The sequence below is a fragment of the Pelecanus crispus genome, chromosome 1, assembly GCF_030463565.1.
Source record: "Pelecanus crispus isolate bPelCri1 chromosome 1, bPelCri1.pri, whole genome shotgun sequence".
NCBI lineage: Eukaryota > Metazoa > Chordata > Aves > Pelecaniformes > Pelecanidae > Pelecanus > Pelecanus crispus.
The window spans coordinates 131,621,563-131,634,345 of NC_134643.1; the positions used below are offsets into that span (position 1 = coordinate 131,621,563).

Here is a 12,783-nt window from a genome sequence, read left to right on the forward strand (position 1 = left end):
TAATTTTAATTGTTTTTTCTTTTCAGAGAGACAGAGTTCATTTATTTCACAAAATCTCTGCTAACTCTTGGACTTTCAGATTAATGATACATCCATGCTCATAGTAAAACTATGAAGTGCAAATACTGTACTAAACTTCACCATTTCGGCATGTGCAGTCCTATCTGTGTACTCTTCTATTGAACCAGAATAGAAAAGAAAAAAGTTGTCCAGATACCTTCATTTTGTCTTTTATTCTTGTGCTGAAATATCTTGATTACCATGGCTAAATAGAAAACTATCACTTTTGTATTTTGTTTTGAACAGGTTCTCAATTCAAGTTGCTGCAACAGCAGAGAATTGCCTTCTTACTTTATACCCGTATTTGGCATTTCACCGCTCTGACCAACAAATTATCTTGAGAAGCAGTAAGCAGTCAACATTCTATCTCTTAAAATTATATTATGTCCAGTAGTACTATCAATGTTTTCAGTGTGATAACAGGGATGTTATTGTCAAAATAGTACTTTTCCTCATTAATTACAAGCGGATACTGCAATTAAATTTTTAAAACCGTTTAATAGCTTTTGTTTTCTTGTTGAAAATGAGGAAAACTTAAATAAATGATTAGGTAATGTTTATTGAAAAATATTGGACAAGCCTAAAACTTACAGAATGTTTTGTGAAGTTTTTGAAATATAAGTAGAGAAAACAGCCCAAACAATAGAGAATAAATGAATATAATTTAAATTATACTAATAGAGAGTGACCATCAATAATTCCTAGGACATCAGTTGGACATGTTTTGAAGAAAGCAAAATAGAAGAAAACCACACTATGTTATGATAAAATGCAATCATCATTTGCCTGTTGGGAATAGTTTTCAGCTTTTTTTAATTACTGTCTTTGAAGGCTGGAGAGCATAGCCATATTTTAAGGCCTGATAAAAGCCCGTGACCAGAGACTAGAAATACTTTTGTCTGCAGTGTGTCTCTCTGCCTGCCTCTCTGTCTCTACATCTCTGCCTGTGTGTTCCCCCCCTGGCCCCATCTCTGCCTGCCTCCTCCCCCCTGCCCCTTTCTACCTGCCTTAATGATCTGTAATCTCTGTGTAGCTGTGCTTATGGGAAGTATTAGGATCATTGTATAATTCAGGCCAGAAGAGATCTCTGGGGGTCATCTAGTCCAGCTTTCTGCTCAAAGCAGTTTCAAATATGGAGTAAATTATTGTATTTTTTGTAGTTGTTGGGATCTGATTTTTTTTTTTTAAATAGACAAGTTTTTCAAGTAAGCAAGTCATTCCTTAGGTCTGAAATAGATTTAGTTTTGAAGACTCTGAATTCTAAGACTGCATTAACTTAAATAAGTGTGTTACTTGGACTATCTAAGAGAAAAGAGAATTGGTACTTGTGAAGTTGAAAAAGGAATTAGCAAGAAGACAGGTAATGGTCGTTCCCCCCCCCACCCCCCCCCCCACCCCCTATAGAAGATAGGTATAGGTACTATATCATTCATGGATCATAGCACAATTAAATGAAGATAGGAAAGGGGGAAAAGTATTCTCTCTGGTAAGTGTGTGTGTGGGTTTTTTGGGTTTGTTGGTGGGCTTGTTTTTTTTTTTTTGTGACCAATAGATCATTTTTGCAAGCTTGTCTTTTGAAGATGCTTTGTAGGTTTCCCTTGAGGATTAAGCCACAAATGGAGTGATGATTTTATAAGAATTGATCTCCTATTAATAATGGGGTATTTCTGTCCTGTATTGATTGCTTATTGGTTTGTTCACACTATCAGTTTGTATCAGTTTTGAAGTCATTATCACTAAATTCCTTGAGTCTATTTTATGTGGTTTTGTATAGACTAGTTTGGTGTGGAATGCTGTTTAATGTCACCAAACCATATCTATACAACACAGTGGCTTTGAAAGCTATTCAGGAAGGCTTTACTTCCACGTATCTGATACCATGCTCTTATTTGCTCCAAACCATACAAATAACAGCGCCAGCAATCAAAAATTAAAGATAATCGTACAGAATTCTTCTTTCTCTTACTGGTGTGTTTACTTCTCTAGAAAATACACTGGGTTCCTCTTCTACTCTTGTTCTGGAGACTGACATCAGAGATAGTTAGCGGGGGGTCTTCTAATCCTATCATAGGCCAGCTTGATAATGCCAGAACATATATTCTGACAGAACTGATGGGTTGATAAAGCATACTTTTGAATTTGGGTTGTAAAATATGTGTTGTTGAGTTTGAAAGAACTTTATAATGTTATGCTGATACTCGTTACTGAGCTGTGATCAAAAATTCCTTAAGAATATTTTGTTCATGACTTAGAATTCTTGAATTAGCGCTGTTCTGATAGGTGCTTTTCAAGCAAATGTGAAGACCCATCCTGTAAAACATACAGTTAGTGGAAAAAAATATGCAGGTGATTTCTGTCCCCCCGCCCCCCATCTAATGACCAAAGGGAGATTTTCATCATAAGTCAAATGAGAACTGTGATATAATTGAAGCATGAAATAGGAAAATATAAAAGCAGATAACAGTTATAAACTGCTAGAGCACAGACAATAAAATATGTTTTCTCAACTGCAACTTATAATCTTGTTTTATAGACAGTAAAGACTGCAGTAGTGAAGTTGTTCTGCATCCATGTTATACTCCACAATCACTTTCCCACAGTATTTCCTCAAGTTCCTTTGATGCAACCACTGCTTCAACCTATGAAGATTCTCAATCAGGTATAGTGCAGCTGTTGACTTTAAACACTTTGAGCTCTTACAACTGCTTTTCAGCTTACTGCTTTAACAAGAGATGTTTCACACTTGTAAGCTTTGCCTGAAATGCTTCTGCACGTATAATCAATGAATACTGGGGAGGCTGCCCTCTCCTGTGACACCATGGGAAACCTGGCCTAGAGACAAAACTTTCCTTCCTTTTAGCAGACTAAGTGGAAGGGAAATCAGTCAAACTATTAAAAAAAGCAAACAAACAAAAATAAACAAACAAAAAATGTCAAGACCCCATTTGCAGTAACATGGAAGAGCCAGCAGAAAAATAACTACTGAAGAAAGCTAAGGGATTAGTTGCTAAGAAGGGCATTGTTTCTGTAGTAATAAACCAACTAACCACATACACTCTGTAAATATGCTATATTCTGCAAAGGTCTAGCTGTATGCTCAGGTTAGACTTTGAAATTTTTATTTAATTTATGAAGTACTGTATAAAACCAACCGTTGTCAGTGGGGCTCAGCTGAGGTGCTGTTCCATATGAACTAAGAGTAATAGATCTTCTGCAAGGTTGTCAGGTGACTAGTATCTGAGGCTGTTGACATCTCTCTTCTTTCAGCTGCTAGTTTTTTTAACTAGGAAGTAAGAACAGCAGACATTACTGCTGCTGTTTCATCATTGTTAGGATTCCGCTCTTGCATATCTGCTGATGTTTGTGTGATTGTTCTTTAAGGTATTGCCAAGACAAGTAGGGGTAGTTAAACAGGTTAAATAGTAGCTCTTTACCAACATGATTCAGTTTTTAATAGAATGGTGTAAGAAGAGTTCAAAAGAGCAACTCAGTTTCAGACATGAAAAGGCAATAACCTCTAGCAAAGGTGGCAGTGACAAGATGGGGAAAGTAATCTTGTTAGTTGGCAGAACTGCACAAACTCAGATCTCGCTGCATGATGATCTTATAAAGGACAAGTTTCTATCTCCATTTTGTATTGCTTTTTCTTCTTAAATCCTAACAAGATTTTTTTTATTCACTAAGGTATTAGTTTTATTTTTGCATCATTTAACGAAACATTAAAACTGCAACAGTGGTATTAAAATACACCTTCAAGGATGGAATCATCGGAGTTATTTGTACTATGAAGAAAAGTGTTCTGTTTTCTTTATTATTGCATAAAAGATAACTTTGTTTTTAATGTTGTTAACAACTAGTAGTTGTTAAAATATATGATCTAAGTTTTGACCAGGTCAGAATTTAGGAGAGAGAAGGCCTAACAAAGTCCAAAGGCCTATAGATTGGGATGTAGGCTTAGTTATACCTACTCAATACCTGAAATCTGTTTGAACACAAGTCAGTTAGAGCCGTGCTATGTGATTGAGGTGGGGAACTAGCACTGAGTAGCTGGTAAAGCTATACCCTCTGGAACTGTATGTAAGACTGTTTCTTTAAGATTGCTGTCTGTGGTTTTGTAAGCCAAGCCTGAATTTATTTTTTCTAATTACATAATTTTTTTAAAGTGAAATTAGATTCCAAGAATATAATTTGTTCTATTCCCAACATGTGTACATGTCACTTAAATTGTTTATTCCTGAAATAAGTTGATCATTTGTTGTCTGACAGTTTTTTGTTTTCTGAAAACAATTGTGTGTTTAAAAAAAAAAATACTGCTTTTGTACAAAAACAGGGAAATAAGGAATCTTTCCGGATTTTGTTTTTGTGTATCATTCAGAGTCGGATACTACTTTTGAAAGTGAGAGTGATGAAGAGATGAGTGAAGAGAGTAAAGCTGACAGTCAAAGTGATGGGAGAGAAAATAAATTTGAATTATCATTTTTTCCTGGTGAAGATAAAGAGGAGTACATCTTCTTTCAGAAAACCCTAACTGCTGTTAAGAATTGGTTCACTCTCTTTGGTTGGTCTAAGGGACAAAATCCTCTTTCAATACCATATTCACTAAGACGGTAATTCATATCTGCTTAAAGCTAACTTATGTCTGCCTTATAAAATGTTAACATATACACTAAAGCATTTTGGATATGATCTGAAGAATATAAACACACTTGAATGCACAGTTGTATATTAAAATTGTAGCATCTATGTGCTGTTTATAGGAAAATATCATTCAAGTGTTATTTTTCGTTTTCTAAAATATATTTCCAAGTATGATGCTCTGATATATCATGATGCGGTGTATGTTAAATACGCAGTTCAAACTACATGTCACCCTCTTAACTGAAATTGATTTTCCTCCCAGGAGGAACACAGTTCTAGCAATTGTCCCTTCTTTGGTGGCATAAATAAGTGTCTTAACAATATGTCTTTTTCCCCCCCTGCATACTCTGAAGATCAAGAAACAGATGGGAAAGCAAATTTCATAATCAACAGTCTTGCAAACTGGAAATATATCAGTCTTACTGGCATCTCTTAGTTGATCTTATCTAGCTTGCTACTGAATAATGAAGCAGCCAATCTCCTGGGACACAAACACATAGGCATTTATAAACATGATAGAAATCAAAGTTATGTTTGGCAGAAAGCAATGACAAACAAAAAGTTATTTATGAAATATTTCACACATACTTATTAAATATTCTATGCAGTTCAAAATTCTTACATTATTATGAAAGTTCTGTAAAAAGGAAAAAGTGCTATACTTTTCAACCTTCTTGCTGCTGTTTTTACTTCATGTTTATTAAATTTATCATTTTGATATACAAAATGTTAGCTCATTTTGTGCATTTAAAAGAATAATATCAGAAGCTTTTTCTCTCTTAGTGATGTGTGTAAAGTCCAGATGACCTCTTCACAAGAAAAGTTTTTTAAACAAAACCTTGGCAAAGATACTAAGACTGTTTATGACATGTTATTCCATCTGAGTGGACAGTTGTTACCAGGCATTACATCGAGCCAGTCATTGCCCCTTGACCCAGTTGAACGAATGTTACAGCTCCACTGGCAGCATTCTACTCTGCTTGCTTTTCTTAAGTAAGTACATGTATGATAAAATACACATGCATGCATCTTTTCTTTCAAATTTATTAGCGTAGTTCGAACAATTCCAACTGAACAATATACAGTAGGTTTAGGGTTTCCTTTATATTCTGTCTTCTGTGATCTAAGATTCATGTATTATAAACTTTAATTAATTTTTACCAAGGTTATCCTCTGCAGTTTTTGCTAATTGAGGTGTCCTTTGGTAGGGTTATATCCAACACAGGAATTCCATGGGAACTCTGCTCTCTAAATTACAAAAGATGATGACTCTCAACCTCATTCCTTAGACAGACTCAGTAGATAGTCAGATCAGGTTTGTCATTAATGATCTTACTATTCCACTGATGCTCTTCGTCCTGTAATTACTGGCTTTAGCAAAAATTTTGTAGACTTACTTTGTCATCTATTCGTCTTTCATATTAAAAATATGCCAAGAAATGGAAGCACTACTCCTGCTGCTGAACAGATTTAGCTATTAGCTACCTTCATTGATAATCTTCTCTTGTCACATAATACAGAACAACTGTCAAAGATGGTGCAAATCAAAAAAGGTTAATAAATTCTTCTTCATCCTTCTTGGCTGTCACTGCTGTGAAACAGAGAAGAAAATGAACTTCAGAGAAAGTCTAATGTCATGAGATCCTTAGAGATCATCAGAAGCCCTGAAACACAGCATCTATGCTTCTTTTTAGCATCCTCACCTAGTGTTCAAGAGGCTGTAAAGCCATTTAAAAACTGTCATTTACACACTGTTCGAAATACAAGCTTTTCATCTGAGAATAATGGACAGTGATATAGCTGTATCTGAACTCATAATGAAACCAATGCACACTGGAATTTTATTTGCAACTTCCATCCATGTCATTTTTACAAAAAAGAGGCAGAATAGCATTCTTCTGTGCATTGTAGATAATATAGTGGCAGATGACTTGCAGGAGCCATTGCAGCAGTGGCAGAACAAGATCTTTGCCTTTCTTCAGTAATGAAAAAAATGCTTACAAATTTCTGTTGTTTTCACAACTTCACCATCCATTCAGATACTAAATAAAGGAATCAATGGATACATCCCATCATATTTTCCCATCATATCTTAAAGGCTAGAGTCATTAAGCAGTGGACTGCTGAAGAATGTCCTGCCATCATATCAATTGAAAACTCTCACCAATACCACCCTGCTGATCCTTCTTCTGAAGGAGTGTTGCATCCTTCTAGAGAGGAAGACATTGAGTATGTGGCAGTATAGAATCATGGAATCGTTTAGGTTGGAAAAGACCTTTAAGATCACGGAATCCATTCGTTAACCTAGCACTGCCAAGTCCACCACTAAACCATGTCCCTAAGTGCCACATCTACATGTCTTTTAAATACCTCCAGGGACGGGGACTCAACCACTTCCCTGGGCAGCCTGTTCCAATGCTTGACAACCTTTTTAGTGAAGAAATTTTTGCTAATATCCAATCTAAACCTCCCCTGGTGCAACTTGAGGCCATTTCCTCTTGTCCTGTTGCTTGTTACTTGGGAGAAGAGACCGACATCCACCTTGCTACAACCTCCTGTCAGGTAGTTGTAAAGAGCGATAAGGTCTCCCCTCAGCCTCCTCTTCTCCAGACTGAACAACCTCAGTTCCCTCAGCTGCTCTTCGTAAGACCCTTCAACAGCTTTGTTGCCCTTCTTTGGACACAATTCCAGCACCTCAATGATTTTCTTGTAGTGAGGGGCCCAAAACAACACAGTATGATATGATGCTGAATGGTTTTCTAAGTAGATTCAAGAGATTTTTGTATTTATCTAATGAGTATATTGATATTTTTCTGAGGTCAGAGGGTCAAAAAACTTATTTTGGTTCCAACCCAAGGAAAATCCTTTCTGTTGCCATGCCTTAGGTCTAGTGTTAATACTCTGCACAACTCCTAGGAAAGCAGTCAAGAACAACTTCAAGACATGCTTCCCCTTTTGAACCCTGTTACTATGGGCTATTCCATACCATGTGACGTCATGCTCAGTATATAAACTTGGGGGAGTTGGCCAGGGGGCAGTGATCGCTGCTCAGGGACTGGCTGGGTATCTGTCAGCAAGTGGTGAGCAATTGCATTGTGCCTCACTTGTTTTGTATATTCTTTTATTATTGTTATTTTCTCTTCCTTTGCTGTCCTATTAAACTGCCTTTATCTCAACCCATGGGTTTTACTTTTTTTTTTTTTTCCTCCCGATTCTCTCCCCCATCCCACAGGGGTTGGGGGGAGGGTGAGCAAGCGGCTGTGTGGTGCTTAGTTGCCAACTGGGGTTAAACCACAACACATGCGCTTAGCATTACTGCATCCTGTTAGTTTTCTCCCTCTTCTAGTTTGTGTGAATCCTATCAGATTTCTTCACTGTTCCTGATTTATGGATTTTTTTTCCTACTTCTGCACTTTAGGATCACCTAGAATATTTGTGTTTTTTCACAGGTTGTTATTTAAGAGTGTTTATAGATTATAGTCCAAAAATGTCTGATATCTGCACTGCTGGCACGACTGTATGTAATGATGGTAAGACATCCAGAGCCAGCCTAGATACGAGTAGTTCATCTGTGATCTGCTATCCCTGCATGTTCATTGTGATTTGTGGAAAGTGGAAATTCTCTCCTGAAGAAGCCCAGGAGAGCACTCTGAGAATAGAAACATACAGTTCTCTGCTTTCTTCCCCCAACCACTACTTTCTGGTCAGCATAGTTCAAATAAAGCATAATTCATCTTTCAAATCTTCCACTTGCTAAAGCACATGGATGTTGTTCGCTGTTTCAAGCCACATTCCAAGTATCAGTTTTATTTTCGTTCCCTCAGAAGGTTTCCTTGGTACATTACCACAGCAGTAAAGGAAAAGTTTTGGCATTTTACAACACAACTAACTAATTTGTTGCAAGCTGTGTTTCTTGAGGAAAAACATCTTAACAGTGTGAAGATCTTGGGGAACTGGCATCATATTAAATATTGACCTTAATGAGGAGGGATTTTTTTAAGACACTGTTCCTCAATAACAAAATGCAGCTAATTATGAGAACATTCAGTTATACAGAACCCATCTTTACTATGCTGACATATAAGGTTTTTATATAGCTTTTCTGAGGATGGAAATTGTAGATTACACCTATTCCCATAGATCTACCAAGTATAAATATTGAAAGAAAGATATGACACCTGAAAAGATGAATGTTGTATAGCTTCCTTCTTTTATCATTTGGGAAGATCTGAAGTTTTAAATAGATTTCATGAGACAGAGTCTATGACTTAATGGAAAATGGGAATTTCAGGCCTGGTGAGTTTTAGAACCAGACTACTAACTTGACACTGTTTAAGGTCCTTGATTAAAATGTTTATGTGTTTAAAAACATGCTAGGTAATTGTATGAAACATGAAATTTCAGTAATCTGAGAAGATAATGTTGCTATGTAAAATATGGAGACAAAAAATGCGTTGTTACCAGCAAAATATAATTCTGTGGGAAGAGAACTAAGTTGTCATGATCCTAATTTCAAACTGTGATGTATGACTGTTAACGTTCAAAGTAAATTGCATTTGGACTGTATGGTACGGGAAAAATACGATCACTTCATTTGAAGGAGAGACTGGTTAAATAACAAGAAAAGCTTATCTGATTATTGTTCACATTAGCCATGTTAAAAACACAGAGAACAATGTAAATCTAGATATGCTAGGATAATACTTCTCACCTAAAAGTCAGGAAGCTTTTCTGCTCCCCTGAAAAAACCAAACAAGAGTTCTTCATTATTTTCCCCTCTTTCCAGCAACATTTGTTTAAACTGTGTCATTTGAGATGCAGAATAGTCTTTCTTCACTTGGAAGTTAGCTTTTTTTGGTATTCAGTCTAATGAAGTTGTATTTTGTTACTGCAATTACTTTTCCTATTGCATTTATTAGTCACTTGAGAGCAGATGGCAGGTCAGTTTAACAATTAACAGAGTTTTTAAATACCTTTGCTTACACCCGTAAGACTTCCAATATCAGACCTGCAGACAGATAAAAGTATCATCAAGTTTTAATTCTACTAATGTTATGTAACACTGGTCCTTTGGGTTTCACATGGAAACAGTTATGTGTCTTGATGCTTTGTGCTATAATAAATCCTTTATGGAGGAACAATCCTCATAAAGAAGCCAGTCTGTCCAGAGTTGTACATGCTTTTAGCATTTAGTTGCAGGCATAGGAACTGAACATGGACTTCACAAATAGAAGCTATCTAAAGCAATTAATAGAACTGGATTGTTAGTCCAAAGTGTACTCGGATAGAACTCGGATGAGCTTACCCATAGGTTGAGCAAGTTGAAAAACTTGGACTGCTCTTAAAAAGAATTATCTTGCTTACCTATTAACTTTTCCTGCTTTATGATTTCAGAAGCCAAGGAGCATATCTTCCTCATGTTATGCCAGAATTTCTGCTTGAACCTGATGATTATAAGAAATGGATTAAAGTGCAAACTGTACAGAAGGTAGGTTTGGGTTTTTTTCTGTGTTTGGTTGTTTGTTTCATTTTTTCTTCTTTTTTTTAACAAAGACCACATGCTTAGTGTCAGTCCTTTGAAGACTAATGGAACTCCTCTGTGGACCATGAGTATTCCTACTGTGGTGACTGTTTTGGATTGCATAAATTTAAGCACTTGCATGAGATGGAACAGAAATTGAAACTGACACCAACATTTAAACCCTCCTGCCCTGTTTTTTCTCTTCCATTCCTTCCGGTACCACTGATACCTCCAATTAATTTCCAACAGATATGTTTTCTTAAAGTAGAACTAATTTTACTGCTTTCTACTGATTTTACCATTTTTTAAAAAATATCCTGTGTTTTGCCTCTCTGTCCTGATTGCTGCTTTCAACTCCTGTCAATTCTGTATTTTGCTTCTTATTCCTGAGATAGTGGCAAACTGTAAATGGTTCTAATGCTGATCACTATTGCGCTATAGTAGATGTTATCAGTCATTTATGCCATTAATTCATTATTGTCCTCTTGTGAATTTGCTATGCAAACTGCTGAAATGATATTGAAAATAAATCCCATTCCTTTATCTGAAGGGTCACACAGCTGAGTTGAAAAAAGGAGATGTGAAAAACTCAGACATATTTAGCGACGAGCATCTATTCATTCTGCAGGACAGCATATTTGAGACAATAAGCAAACGAGCTTGGACAGATGTGCTACTGCAGGTATACAAGGTAAATTGTAGATACATTTACTACTTAAATTTTGAAGAACTGATAGCAACAACTTTGTTTGAACAAGATCTGTTGTATATTCAGTTTTTTTTTTTTTCCAAACAGACCTTTAAAACTAAATACATTTAAGTAGTTTATTTCTCTCTAACAAGAAAAAAAACGAGTCAAAACAGTTTCTTTTTCTTAGTGCTGAAACTTTAGTAGTGTGTTAATATGTTTCAATTCAGAAATGCTATGTTAGAACAGTCTGCATGTTGTAGGATTAAATGTTATAGAAATCTTTTCTTATAAATAAAGAAAACTCTTCTATGCTTTTTTGTTACCCTGATTAGAAACACTTTTCACTGGAAATGCTTAGTTGACTAGACATATACCCAACCATGGTATTTATTATCTTATATTACAATGGAATTTTTAAATGGGTAAGCATTTTTATAATACCTATTCCTTTTAAGATATAATGAACTTGGTCAGTATGGACTCCTCAAATTTTAGTAAATTTTACTTTTACTGGTGTTAGATAAACATTTTGGATGTCTAAATCCTGTTTTCCAAAGTAAATCTGATGCACCCACCAACGATCAGTAATATTTGCATACCTAAAAATAAATATTTACTTATTTCTATTCAAAGGGATGGAAAATAAATTAAAAATATAAGTATTATCTGGTCTTCCCAGTACAAGAAAGACATGGACATACTGGAGTGTGACTGTAGGAAAGGGTCCCAAAGATGATTTAAGAGATTGGAGCATCTGTCATACAGGGAGAGATAGAGAGAGCTGACTGAGACTGTTCAGCCAGTAGAAGAGAATGTTCAAGGGGGATCTTATCAATGTGTGTAAATACCTGATGGGAAGGTGTGAAGAAGACAGTGCCAGAATCTTCTTGGTAGTGCCCAGTGATATGGTGAGAGGCAGTAGGCACAAACTGAAATACAGGAAATCCCATTTAAACATAAGAAACCTTTGTATGCATGCACTGAGACAGATGACCCTAAGGACACATGGGAACCTGAATGTGGAAAAATGCAATCATAGTGACCAGAAAGCAAGTCATTTTGCTATTTTTTCAATTTGTTGAATTATTCATAGCTACATGACAGGCTAGCACAGAGCAAAACCTCCTCCCATATTAATAGCATGCATGTGTGGTGTTTTGTTTTGGTTTTGGTATTTTTTTTTCTTGATGAGATGAGACTCTAAAACATAGGTAACTTGAAATGGCTTGATTCAGTCAGGTATTGGATTGGGTTTACGTGGCAAGGTTTTGGTAACAAGAGGCTACAGGGGTGCCTTCTGTGAGAAGATGCCAGAAGCTGCCCCCATATATGACAGAGCCTGTGCCAGCTGGCTCCAAGACAGACCTGCTGCTGGCCAAGGCCAAGCCGTCAGCAATGCTGGTAGTGCCTCTGTGATAACATATTTAAGAAGCCATAAAACTGCTGTGCAACAGTAGCAGGAAGAGAGGAATGAGAATATGTGAGAGAAACAGCCCTGCAGACACCAAGGTCAATGAAGAAGGAGGGGGAAGAGCTGCTCCAGGTACCAGAGCAGAGATTCCCCTGCAGCCTATGGTGAAGACCATAGTGATGCAGGTTGTCCCCATACAGCCCATGGAGGCCCATGGTGGAGCAGATATCCACCCTGCAGCCCATGGAGGACCCCATGCTGGAGCAGGTGGACGCACCCAAAAGAGGCTGTGACCCTGTGGGAAGCCCGTGCTGGAGCAGGCTCCTGGCAGGACCTGCGATCCCATGAAGAGACAAGAGCCCACACTGGAGCAGGTTTGCTGGCAGGACTTGTGACCCCGTGGGGGACCCACGTTGGAGCAGTCTGCTCCTGAAAGACTGCACCCTGTGGAAGGGACCCACG

General features: G+C 37.0%; 1 protein-coding gene across 1 annotated transcript in view; it reads left to right on the forward strand.

Moving 5' to 3' along the window:
• Nucleotides 1-12,783, forward strand: part of CFAP47 (cilia and flagella associated protein 47) — a 353,360-nt gene that overhangs the window by 64,663 nt on the left and 275,914 nt on the right. The window contains exons 27-32 of the mRNA XM_075714741.1: nucleotides 307-407; nucleotides 2,594-2,719; nucleotides 4,436-4,667; nucleotides 5,482-5,691; nucleotides 10,093-10,186; nucleotides 10,770-10,910. Of these exons, the coding sequence (XP_075570856.1) occupies nucleotides 307-407; nucleotides 2,594-2,719; nucleotides 4,436-4,667; nucleotides 5,482-5,691; nucleotides 10,093-10,186; nucleotides 10,770-10,910 (904 nt within the window). The remainder of the gene's footprint in view (nucleotides 1-306; nucleotides 408-2,593; nucleotides 2,720-4,435; nucleotides 4,668-5,481; nucleotides 5,692-10,092; nucleotides 10,187-10,769; nucleotides 10,911-12,783) is intronic.